We start from the raw sequence: 12587 nt of genomic DNA on the forward strand, positions 1-12587 counted from the left end.
GGTGTGAACAGGTGAACAATGTGGGCAGTTTCAGTCTGGGTCCTAGGTGGAACAGTACAGGGCTTTAGGGGAGTGAACAATAGAGGTGTCACAAGTGTGAACAATACAGGGGGATCACAATTTGTGGTTTAGACAATGCAGGGGGTATCTAGTGATACCTTTTAAATCTTACATATGGTAAACAGACACAGCAGGCAGACTTTGATATGGGGGGCCACATGAGGGGGGGTCGCGGGCCGGATGTGGCCCACGGGCCGCCAGTTGGACAGCCCTGATCTATACTGTATATAATCAAAATAGCCAACATTTATGTCATAGTATGCCCTTTCTGTTTTTGTCTTTCTCCTTTTAATGCCAGAGGGCTTGGGGAAAATGCTTTCATTTCCTTACCCTAAAAGCAATGTTACTTACAGTCTTTCATATACTTTGTAAAATTTGTAACATTGAACAAAAAGGCCTCTGTGTAAAATCCAATAGGAAATTTCACCAGCTCCTCCTAAAACTAAGCTTCAGAATCCTGGGCTAGATTCCAGAAATACTAGCAGTTTCGTGGCACACGCAGGAGGAGGCACAGACCAACTGTAGCTTTGGAATTCATAGAAGAGGTTGTCTGAAGGGAGAAAGGTGCTATGGTGCTATGAAGAGGAACTGCAGTCCTTGTATATTGTACATAAAGAAGGTGCAATCTAAATAGACAGAGAGAGAGCCTTTGCCAGCTTCTCAATGGAACTCAGGATAGTCACCTTGGTTTTGCTGTTTAGCTGTAAGTAACATGCAATTTACAAACATTCAATAATTAAATAAATTTGGAAGTAAAAAGTAAAGATTTGGGGTTATTTTGTGGAAACCATAACCAAAAATGCTAATACAAAATAGTCGCTATTGATACATTGTTGTTATTAAAACTGATTTTTTTTTCTGCAAACCATAAACTTGGTGGTTATAGCAAGTGTATTGTTTTTAACTGGTTAAAGCATTATGATTGTTAATACTTAATGCTTCTTTCTTGATGAGAGAGTTCATCAAATGAAAAAGGATTTGGTTGTGCCTCAATTGTTACGTGAATAAAAGTAGAGTTTTACTATTTACTTTTAACAGCCTCCATCAGTATCAAAATGAGACGTCATTCTAATAGAAATTGGTGAAAACTTGCCAATCGGGTCAGAAGTTGCCCAGGAAAACAAAATATGAGAACCCGACTGTGATATAATAGCAATCTGATTGTATTCCTAGTATAGTACTTCTGTTTGTGATTCCTTTCAAATATGGAGATTTTTGGTGACTGTGTTTGAAATTTATTAACATTAACATGTGTATTTTAAATAAGATTATGTACCTACTGACATGGATATTAAAATTCAACTTGGAATTTTTGATGCTGTATACAAATACATCAGCACCCCCAGGCCACTTATAATACCAGTAGAATATTATGTACTGATCCACTGTAAACTCTATTTCCTCAAACAGAAATTGTTACTTCTGCTTTATATTTACACTCACAGCTGCAAGCACATACCTTAGCAGAAAAGCAAAAACATTTACATAAAAACAGTGTTCTTGCTGTTCATGGCATTTGTTCCTGGAACTACCAGGTCTTATATATAGGCTTGTTTTTGCAAAGAAAAAAAATAATGCCTTACCCAGATGCAATGCCTCATACAGCTAATTGTAATTATATTAAAAACAAACGCACACTCTCACACTTAATCGGCAAAAAAGTATTTTACAGGACCTGTTATCCAGAATACATGGAACCTGGGGTATTTTGGAAACAGATTTTTCAGTAATTTGGATACTTTAAAGGAGAAGTAAACCCCTTATTAAAAAAAAACTTTGAATCGAATTAGATCGAATGCACTATTCCTTCGATTTGTACGATTCAAATTCAGCCGAATACGGACAAATTCAATCGAAAACTGACCTATTCGACCAAAAAAAACTTTAAATCCGAAATTCGGCCCTTGATAAATATGCCCTTAAGTGTCGAATTGAAATTCGAGTTTTACATTTTTATGATCAAAACTGTCAAATTCAACTAGGGAATTATCCAAACTCTATTTGAGTTTTGTAAAAAGTTTGAATTCGATTTATCAAAATCTGGCCTTTTAAGAATTTGAATTTGACTATTCGCCACCTAAAACCTGGCGAATTACTGTATAAGTCAATGGGAGAGGTCCAATTTGGAGCTGTTTGTAGCCTTCCTGACATTCATTTTTTTTTTCCGGAGAAATAACTCAAATTGAGGTTGGTCGAATTTCGAGTCAAATTCGATTACAGTTTTCAGGTCAGTAAAATTCATGCGAGTTTTAGATATTACATTTTTTTTACTAAATAACCCCCCAGTCAAATTTTGAATATATTCGTATTTCAGGTAGTTTAAAACACTAGAAATTCGACCCTTGATAAATGTGCTTCCCCTTCTAGTAAAAAATCATGTAAACATTAAATAAACCCAATAGGCTTGCTTTGCTTAGATCAAGTACAATGTACTCTTTTGTTTGTTTTACAGAGAAAAAGGAAATCATTTTTTTATAATGTGAATTATTTGATTAAAATGGAGTCTAATGGAGATGGCCTCCAATAGATGGCCTTCCTGTAATGCAGAGCTTTCTGGATAAGGGGCTTCAGGATAACAGATTCCATACCTGTATACATCACTACAAAAGTAAAAAGTGCTAGCCAAACTTTTTGTCCACACAGGGTCTTCCAGGGTTAGACTGGGCCAGTGAGACACCAAGAAAAATCCTGGTGGGCCCTGCTGACCCAGACCTGTCCCTGGCTCAAACTATGGGCACTGCCCCCAACACCCCCCCAAACCCGATCATGGTTGTGGTGGAGGGGGGTTGCAGCTGGGACGGGGCCAGGGAGGTGAGGGGGAGCTGTGGCTGGGGTGGGGTGCCCAGGGGGGAGTTCGGGCCTCTGAGGTGGCAGCCCTTGCCATCCCCAGTCTGCCACTGGGGACCCCAAGGAAGGACCCTTTGTTGACGAAAAGCTGGGCTTTGAACTGTATACAGTGCTATTCATAATAAATAATGCCTAGTAGTGAAAAAGCCATGCATAGGTCTTTTTGGTGCATTTGGTGTTTGCTCCTTACAAATCAGGGAAAATAAATAATATAAATTATACATATTTATAGATATAAGTACATGTTGCGGAAAATAAACTTTAAAGGTACAGTTCAATGTAATAATAAAAAGTAAACAGATAGGCTGTGTGAAATAAAAAATGTTTCTAATATAGTTAGTTAGCCACAAATGTAATGTATAAAGACTGGAGTGACTGGATGTCTAACATAACAGAACAGAACACTACTTCCTGCTTTTCAGCTCTCTAACTCTGAGTTAGTCAGCGACTCTAAGGGGGGCCACATGGGACATAACTGTTCAGTGAGTTTGCAATTGATCCTTAGCATGCAGCTCAGATTCAAAAGCATCAGTTATGACCCATGTGCCCCCCTTCAACTCACTGCTTGGTTACTGCCTGTCAGGGCTGCCATCAGAAATCGCAGGGCCCCATATGAAAAAATTTCCTGGGCCCCCTGGGCTGCGCCCACCACAAGCCCCACCTACAGGTCCGCCCTCCCCACCCCATAGGTCCACCCCCCACCACACACTAAAAGAAAAAAAAACATTGGTGGCTATTGTTCCCACATGTTAATAAAAAATATTGGTGGTCAAGGCCCCCCCATCGAAAAAAACATTTGTGGTCAGGGCCCCCCCCCCATTAAAAAAAACATTTGTGGTCAGGGCCCCCCATTAAAAAATATTGGTGGCTAGGACCCCACATGAGGAAAACGTTATAAGAAAATTGGTGGCCAGGGCCCCCCATAAACGTCCATGTAAAAAAACTTGCCCCCCCCCAGAAGTTTAAAAAAAATTGGTGCCCCACCACACAACAAGGACCACAAAGGGTTACCTTTAGGGGGGCCCTGCCATGTTACACTTACTTCATTAGTGTGGCCCACCTGCTGCCAACTACAGAAGGGAGGAGGCGAGCACAGGTGGCTGCATCTTCTTCCAATGACAGCATTTTCTTCCCTTATTGGTCACAGAATTTCAAGTCTTGGTAAAGCTGCATGGTGATTGGATGAGCTGGAGGAGAAGTTCAAACCTCAGCTATCCAATCCCTGAGCAGCTCAACCGGAATTTAAACTCAGTGACCAATAATGGACAGAGGATACCTCCCCTTGTGCTCCCGCCCTGCCTTCCCAAAGTCAGCAGCTCTTAGAAAGCAAGGGGGCCCAGCTAATCAAGAAAGTGCGGTGTGGCCGGGCCCTCCTTACCCTCGGGGCCCCCTACAACTCTCCCCCCTGTCCCCCCCTGTCCCCCCCTGATGGCTGCCCTGCTGCCTGGTAACCAATCAATGGAAACCAAGAGAGCTGTTTATTATGTTAGACATCCAGTCACTCCAGTCTTTATACATTACATTTTTGGCTAACTAACTATATTGAAAATTTTTTTATTTTGCACAGCCTATTTATTTACCCAGTTTTTATTTTTATACTGAACAATTCCTTTAATAATAGTGTTATTTTATTATAGTATAATACTGATGATATGGTATTGGGGAGTTCCTAAATGAGCTGGGAACTTGTGAAAAACCACATATGATGATATCACTAACATATAACAACTATTCTTTTAGTTATTCCATTCAGCACTTCCTAGATGCATCTGCTCCCTACATTCCCCCTCCCTCCTCACGCTCTATAATTGTGTATCCTGTGCATGGGTATTGAGTCCCCCATGCTTGAGCATTCACAGGATTTTGGGGTGATATAAAACTTGCCTTAATAACTGTGTCCACAAAATGGTGCCTCAAAGTTATTTAAGCTGTTTTTTTTAATATATTCATGTAAAAGCAGTGGATGTCAATACATTTAGCAGAGTGTTTTCAGGCCTATAATTCAGCTATGTTTTTGTGAATTCAAAATGAAGACGTTGTCATATTGAAGTAGCTATCAGATGCTCAGATAAATTCTTTTTCAGATTCCTGTGCAAGTCACACCTGAGCAGGTTCATACATTCAGCTTTTGTCTGGTATAAAAACACTAAATCATTGTATTCGCCTTTCTGTAAAGTCTCAGTTGTAAATGAGAATTGTGGAGAATTTCTCTAAACATATATTTTTGTGAATGTGCTCGTGTTTTGTGCCTAATTCTTATTAAAGAGGCACTTTTCAAAAGGCAAATTTATTTAAACGGACACCAGGAAGGTGTTCATGCTTTTAAAAGGAATGAAAAGCCTTATAAAAAGAATTACACATGTAAACTACTTTCCTGAGCAATTCTTCCATTTTCTTTCTTATTTTTTTTAAAGGTATTATTTATTTAACATTTAGCTCAGTGGCTTTGAGTGATTTACTGACCAAAAACAATGTTAAATGAATAATAGCACTGGGTTCTTTACAGCACACACAGTATGCCTTGCTAAGTAAATATCAGGGATATACACATAGGGGCCGATTCACTAAGGGTCGAATATCGAGGGTTAATTAACCCTCGATATTCGACTAGGAATTAAAATCCTTCGACTTCGATATTCGAAGTCGAAGGATTTTAATCCTGCGCAAATAGGCTAACATTGACTTCAGTAGCTTTTAGATGGCGAACTAGGGGGTCGAAGTTTTTTTTAAAGAGACAGTACTTCGACTATCGAATGGTAGAATAGTCGAACGATTTTTACTTCGAATCCTTCGATTTGAAGTCGTAGTCGAAGGTTGAAGTAGCCCATTCGATGGTCGAAGTAGCCCAAAAAAAACTTCGAAATTCAATGTTTTTTACCTTCGAATCCTTCACTCGAAGTTAGTGAATTGGCCCCATAATGAACTTACTGTGTCAACAAATTCATTGATCAACTTAACACTGATATTGTACATTATAAACATCATCATCATTTTAAGAAAAGGGGTTGATCTCCAATGACTCAAAGAGGTGTTTAGTGAATAAATCTCAGATAAAAACATTATTAATAAATACATTAATGAAGAAGAGTTAACACTATTCTCTTTTATACACTGCAATATTTTATACACTGCAATTTGTTCTGTAGAAAAGCTTGTTAAGGTGTTTGGTGCAGTCAAGTCTAATGTCCAGACAGTGGTTTTCTAAGACAATTTGTTTTTTACTTTGCATTTAACTTTGACAGATGGAATTCCAGGCCTCCATTTGTGTGTTAAGCAGCTCACAAGAAATGTCATACATGTCTTATGTTAAAGTGATATATGATAAAACGATAATTACGTTTTCATTGCATAGTCACATAGTTAAATTGGGTTGAAAAAAAGACAAAGTCCATCAAGTTCAACCCCTCCAAATGAAAACCCAGCATCCATACACACACCGCTCCATATTTTCACATAAATTCTATATACCCATACCTATACTAAGTTATACCTATACCTAGTTATTATCACAATAGCCTTTGATATTATGTCTGTCCAAGAAATCATCCAAGCCATTCTTAAAGGCATTAACTGAATCAGCCATCACAACATAACCTGGCAGTGTATTCCACAACCTCACTGTCCTGACTGTGAAGAACCCCCTACGTTGCTTCAAATTAAAGTTATTTTCTTCTAGTCTGAAGGAGAGGCCTCTGGTACGGTGATTCTCTTTATGGGTAAAAAGGTCCCCTGCTATTTGTCTATAATGTGTAAAGTGTAATCATGTCCCCTAGCAAGCTCCTTTTTTCCAGAGAAAACAACCCCAACCTTGACAGTCTTCCCTCATAATTTAAGTCTTCCATCCCTCTAACCAATTTGATTGCAAAACGTGATGTTATATCCTTTATATCATTTTATGCATAGAGATAATTTGATGCTTTGATATATGATATCACAGCCTTGAATGGAGAGTTGAGCAAACCTCACAAATTGCAGCGGCGAGGTCTTCTCCAGTTGGCTGGGGCTATTTACTGTGGAACTGGTCGCTCTGCTGTACATTACATTGGATATGGATGCCACTGTGGACTAGGAGGAAAAGGAGCACCAAAAGATAACACAGACTGGTATGTAACATAAAACAGTATGCAATAATAGTTCATAATGATATTATTTTGCATTTACCAACTCTACTTTCCATTTCTATGGCTAATTTTGTTTTATCTATTAGGGCAGGTAATACACAGTTACAGTTAGGGTTGCCACCTTTTTTATGTGCGAATGTGGGCAGTGGGCGGGCCAGTGATGTAGGGGGGGGCAGTGATGTGGTGGAGCACAAGAATATAAATAGTGAGGGCTGGAGGCAGAAGTGGGGCATAATGGCACTGTGGGCAAAGTACTGGCATGCACATCACTACCTCCTTCCCATTGTCTGATCTCTCTTTCTTCAAGTAGCTAAAAGTTGTAACCTGTCCGGTTCTGACCCAGACTGCCCAATTTTTCAAGGGGTTGTCTTGGTCAAAACCCTACAACCAAATTTATAGCTGTGCCTTTTTGGTCTCTTATTCTCTCTTGTTGTCACGTACGGCTCCATAAATTCAGAACTTGTGCTAAGCGGCCTCCTTTGGCCTCGGGAGGAGCATTCAGCTACTCAGATGCCCCCAGGTGTTACCTGGGGAGGAGCAAAGCAGATGTTCTGAACGAGCAAAGGGGCACGTGTGGTTCCAAGGTTTTGGACGGAAGGCAACAGTTTAGGGAATAGATGAAAAGCGTAGTCAGGCAGTCAATGGTCAGTACGGGCAGAGTTCAAGCAAGGTCAATCAGGCCAGGGTCAGTACAGGCAGCGTTCAAAGAGTAGTCAGAAAGGCAAGGGTCAATACCAGTAGCGTTCAGAATCATCAGGTAGGCAAGGGTCAGGATTATCAGAGTTCAGAATAGTCAGGCAGGCAAGGATCAAAACTGGAATCAGACAGGACAGAAATGACACCCAGGATGCTAACAAGTTAGACCTAACAACAGGCAATGAGCTTGAGCTCAAAACCCCTTTAAATATTCGCAGCTATGGCAGCGTTTTTGTCCTTGCTAGCATCTCGAGAATAACATCAATGTTATACACCCACTGCCTGCTCAATGGCTGGTATACTGAATTGGGTTTAATACTGTATAACAAAATGAGGTACTGAATAAGAAAGATGGTTTTTGTGCTTTGCTTAATAAAGCTGTGGCTGACTTTCTCCCACTGAAAAGCTGGTGTCTATGTATTTTTTTGTGGGCAATGTGGTCTGGATGGGAGCATTTAGTGTTACTAAACGGGGGGTGGGAGTGGCTGGTGGCAGGGGATGTATCACCACAGTCTGAAAGGTCCACTCATTTGGTACAGTCAGCAAACAAGCAGAACTATGCCTGATTCAGGAACCCTAGTCAAAGTTCATTGCATCAATAGATGCATTACAGTTCAACACAACTTCCTGGGTCATGATAAAGTACCTTTACATATGTTTCTAATAAATAAGGAATCATGCCCTTGCCTTGGCTGTACCATGTTAATTCAGTTTTTTAATATGCTTTATTTAAATAGAGGAAGTGGCCTCTTTGGGTTCAACAAATTGGAGCTCAAAGTCTTTGGTGTTGGATCTACAGAATAATTGTACTACTTAAAATTTTTGTATTCAAGAATTGAAAACATTGTTATTCTGAGGAAGCATATTGCCATTGCATTTCAGGCTTCTAACACCTGCTCGCATCTATATACCTGGTGCAGAAGTCCTTACTTTTGCATACACATATATATCATATAAGCCTCTTAATTTAAGCTTGAGTCACAGAAGCAGAGGGGCTAACAGGCTAGTTGAGGACAATTTGCCATAAATACAGAGCTGCCTGAATTTGGCAGCAATGGATTCATGTGGGACAGCCTTGCATCTGCCACCACTGAACTGTCCCAGGTACAAGGGATGGGAAAATGTACCTCATTAAAGGGATCCTGTCATCAGAAAACATGTTTTTTTCAAAACGCAGCAGTTAATAGTGCTACTCCAGCAGAATTCTGCACTGAAATCCATTTCTCAAAAGAGCAAACAGATTTTTTTATATTCAATTTTGAAATCTGACATGGGGCTAGACATTTTGTCAATTTCCCAGCTGCCCCTGGTCCTGTGACTTGTGCCTGCACTTTAGTAGAGAAATGCTTTCTGGCAGGCTGCTGTTTTTCCTTCTCAATGTAACTGAATGTGTCTCAGTGGGACATGGGTTTTTACTATTGAGTGTTGTTCTTAGATCTACCAGTCAGCTGTTATCTTGTGTTAGGGAGCTGTTATCTGGTTACCTTCCCATTATTCTTTTGTTTGGCTGCTGGGGGGAAAAGGGAGGGGGGTGATATCACTCCAACTTGCAGTACAGCAGTAAAGAGTGATTGAAGTTTATCAGAGCACAAGCCACATGACTTGGGACAGCTGGGAAATTGACAACATGTCTAGCCCCATGTCAGATTTCAAAATTGAATATAAAAAAATCTGTTTGCTCTTTTGAGAAATGGATTACAGTGCAGAATTCTGCTGGAGCAGCACTATTAACTGATTCATTTTGAAAAAAAAAATTTTTTCCCATGACAGTATCCCTTTAATTCCTTAGCATTTGCACTTAGAGCATTGGTAAATGATTCCTTTTATGTCAAGTGTGATACATTAAATAGTGTCTTCAAAGGTGAATACAGATATTTAAGTGAAAAACAATATGCCAAGCACACAAAGACTATTGGACAACAATATATATTAGAATATTAGTATCTGCTCATTTGTCCATATCAATAAAGGCAGTCTGTTACAGCTATGTAATTAGTACCACAGGTCAGTACATCCAATGAACTGATTCTTGTGAGCAAAAGAATAAAGTCAAAATAATAAAAATATTTTTCCTCATTCAAAGGTGTTGCCATAGTCACGACTGTTGCTATGAATTTGCAGAAAAATATGGGTGCAAAACCAAAATGGGACAATACAGCTGGACTTGTAAAGACAAGACTGTAAAATGCGGTATGTATAAGACCCAGTAAGAGCTGCCAAAGCGGTGTATGACTTATTCAGGTAATTCTACAGTTAATAATCAGCATATAGTTCATCATATAAAATGTACTTTTTTTGTTACAATATAGGATAATTAATTTCATTTTAATTTGCTCTACACAAACCCTGAGATTTCCATGATGGTATGCAGAGGGGCTCAAGGACAGCCTATAATTTTAAAAGAAAATAAAACCTGTTAGGCACCCTAGTGTTTTTACTTTCCTCTTACCCAGCCTGGCACTCCTCTCCTTTTAAAAGGTTGCGACCCGGGTAGTTTTTTGCAGGATAGGCCACAATCTTGCCCAGCAAGATGGTAGCTCATCCAACCAGGTTTCCGTGTTCTTCAAGTGAGGTGGTCCATGTGAAGATATAATGAGCTTTCATAATAAAGTATAGTAAATTACTGGCTTTCCAACCAGCTAAAGATGGTTGTATAAGGTACCTTGACCTGAAACCTTAATATAAAGAGTTTAGTTTGATTTTTTTTTTTTAAAAAAAAACATTGTTATGCCACAAGCAATCCAATGGTTGCCTTTAAGCTTACACTTTTCCTTTGCTAATAAGCACAATATGTTGGCGCTACATAACATATAATAATCATATAATAGCAATGCAACACCAAGTAAGCTACAGGGCGGTCTCAAAATATCATAGCTTCCTTGTTGTAATGTTGCTCTCCTCTTCTAGATTTCACCAAGCAACCATGCCACATGTATGGGAAATTCTCCGTTTTTGTTTATTTTAACCAAGCCAAACCCTATGACTTCTAAGAGACAGCAGAGGGAAATTCTGTAATAAAATAAACAAGCACAATGACCTTCTGGTACCTTTAAATTAAAGGTTGAAATAGTTACTGAACTGTTTTTAGAATGAGCCTCCGCTGGTCAGAACTGACTGCCAATTTGAAGGACTTAGGAAGGAAGTCAGTAGCAGTAATTACAATGAATTAAGTCCAGAAACAGCCGCTGTCTTGTCAAAGACGGATACTCTGGTTTTACACGTGCCCCTTACTTTATATTTGGTAAACATGCATTTCAAGCACACTTAAAATCCGAAATATATATTAAAAAAAAATATATATATATATATATAAATAAATATATATATATAATTATTTTTCAGTTTTTGACTCAAAATACCTTTCTATTCAGCCTTCTGCAGACTTCATGAACAAGTAAGAGAAAAAATGAATTTCAACATTTATTTGGGCATTCTCCAGCTTTGCTGTTCTTATTCTAAGAGACCCCTGGTGGTTTTCAGCTCTCCCTTCCTATTACTGTTAAGTAAACTCTCTGGGGCAAATTTACTAAAGGGCGAAGTGGCCGTTGCTAGCAAAAATTTGCCAAAACGGCATTTCACAGGGACATCGCCAATTTACTAAAAGGTGAATTTTTGCTTGGGCGAATGATTGTTACTCCACAAATTCATCATATGTAAAGCTTCCTTTTCACCAGAGTCCAATAGGCTGTTTACTAACAATCACAATGCGATTATTAGTAAATGTGCTCCTAAATGTGAGTGATTTTTTATTTAGCTTAGCTTATTTAGTGATTTTTTTTTTTATTAGCTTTTTTTTTTTTAGTGTTCTACAGCTAGCCAGTGCTGGGTGGTCCCTGACTATAGAAACGGTTCAATGATTTACCCAGCAGACTAAAATATGAATAGTAGAGGGCCTGAACAGTACGTCTTTGAGGTGTACTCCATGTACTACAGTTTCCCCACACACTCAAAAAACATAGAGGTTTATTGACCCTAGTGTGAGTCCTAAGCTCCACTGGGACAGGTACTTAATGTGAATAATGCGCAATCTCTGGGAAGTGCTGCATAGATATCATTGTTATAGGATAATAATAATATTAGGAATATTTTACACATATCTGTCCTGAATTCGAAGTCTAAAACTTTTGTTTTGCCTTTTAGGTGACATGCAGGATTGGTGCCAAAAAATAGTGTGCAAATGTGACAGTAAATTTGCCAGATGCTTAAGTAAAACCAGATTCTACTCCAAGCACGTCTTGTATCCTAATCTACTTTGTAAGAAACGTACACCGTCATGCAGATCAAGTAAAGACTGGTTTTCGGACAGAGAGTAACCAGCTAAGGAATGAATTAAGATTTAATTTTTGGTTGGGTTGCACAGGAGATGGAGTTGCTGAATTGGTATATCCAATGCCATAATCTTTTTCACTTTACTTTGCTACTATACATGTTTTGTTACGCACCTAAAGCAGGGGCGATCCTGGCCCCTCCGCCGCCTGAGGCAGCAGCAGTTGCTGCTGCCCCCCCTCCCCCGGAAATTCACTCTTAAAGTACCAGGAGTAGCATTTTTGCTGCCCCTGGTACATAGTGGGGCGCTGCCGCCTGAGGTGACAGCCTTAACTCGCCTCATTGGTGAAGCACCCCTGACCTAAAGCCTACAATATATGTGTTCTTTTATTTTTCAATATTTCATTCAGTGCTGCCTTCTTAGTTCAGTAATGCAATAGATTTCCATTATAGACAGGCACTAAATAACACTGGTGTATTTACCAGTTAAGCTCTCCAGAGTGCAGGCTCTATTAGCCCGCACCTTTGGTTGGGGAAAATATTATGAATTAATTAATTACTTAAAAGAACTTTCATTTTTTGACATTATTGTTCCAT

The 12587-nt window shown here is 39.2% G+C and overlaps 1 protein-coding gene across 1 annotated transcript; it reads left to right on the top strand.

Annotated features, from left to right (window-relative positions):
• Window positions 1-455: 455 nt before the first annotated feature.
• On the top strand, window positions 456-12232 carry LOC121398146 (phospholipase A2-like). Its single transcript, XM_041576817.1, has 4 exons — window positions 456-763; window positions 6845-7010; window positions 9808-9914; window positions 11865-12232. Exons 1-4 carry the CDS (start codon window positions 724-726, stop codon window positions 12035-12037), a joined length of 486 nt encoding a protein of 161 aa, XP_041432751.1. The 5' UTR covers window positions 456-723; the 3' UTR covers window positions 12038-12232.
• Window positions 12233-12587: the final 355 nt, after the last annotated feature.

The sequence above is a fragment of the Xenopus laevis genome, chromosome 9_10L, assembly GCF_017654675.1.
Source record: "Xenopus laevis strain J_2021 chromosome 9_10L, Xenopus_laevis_v10.1, whole genome shotgun sequence".
NCBI classification, from domain to species: domain Eukaryota; kingdom Metazoa; phylum Chordata; class Amphibia; order Anura; family Pipidae; genus Xenopus; species Xenopus laevis.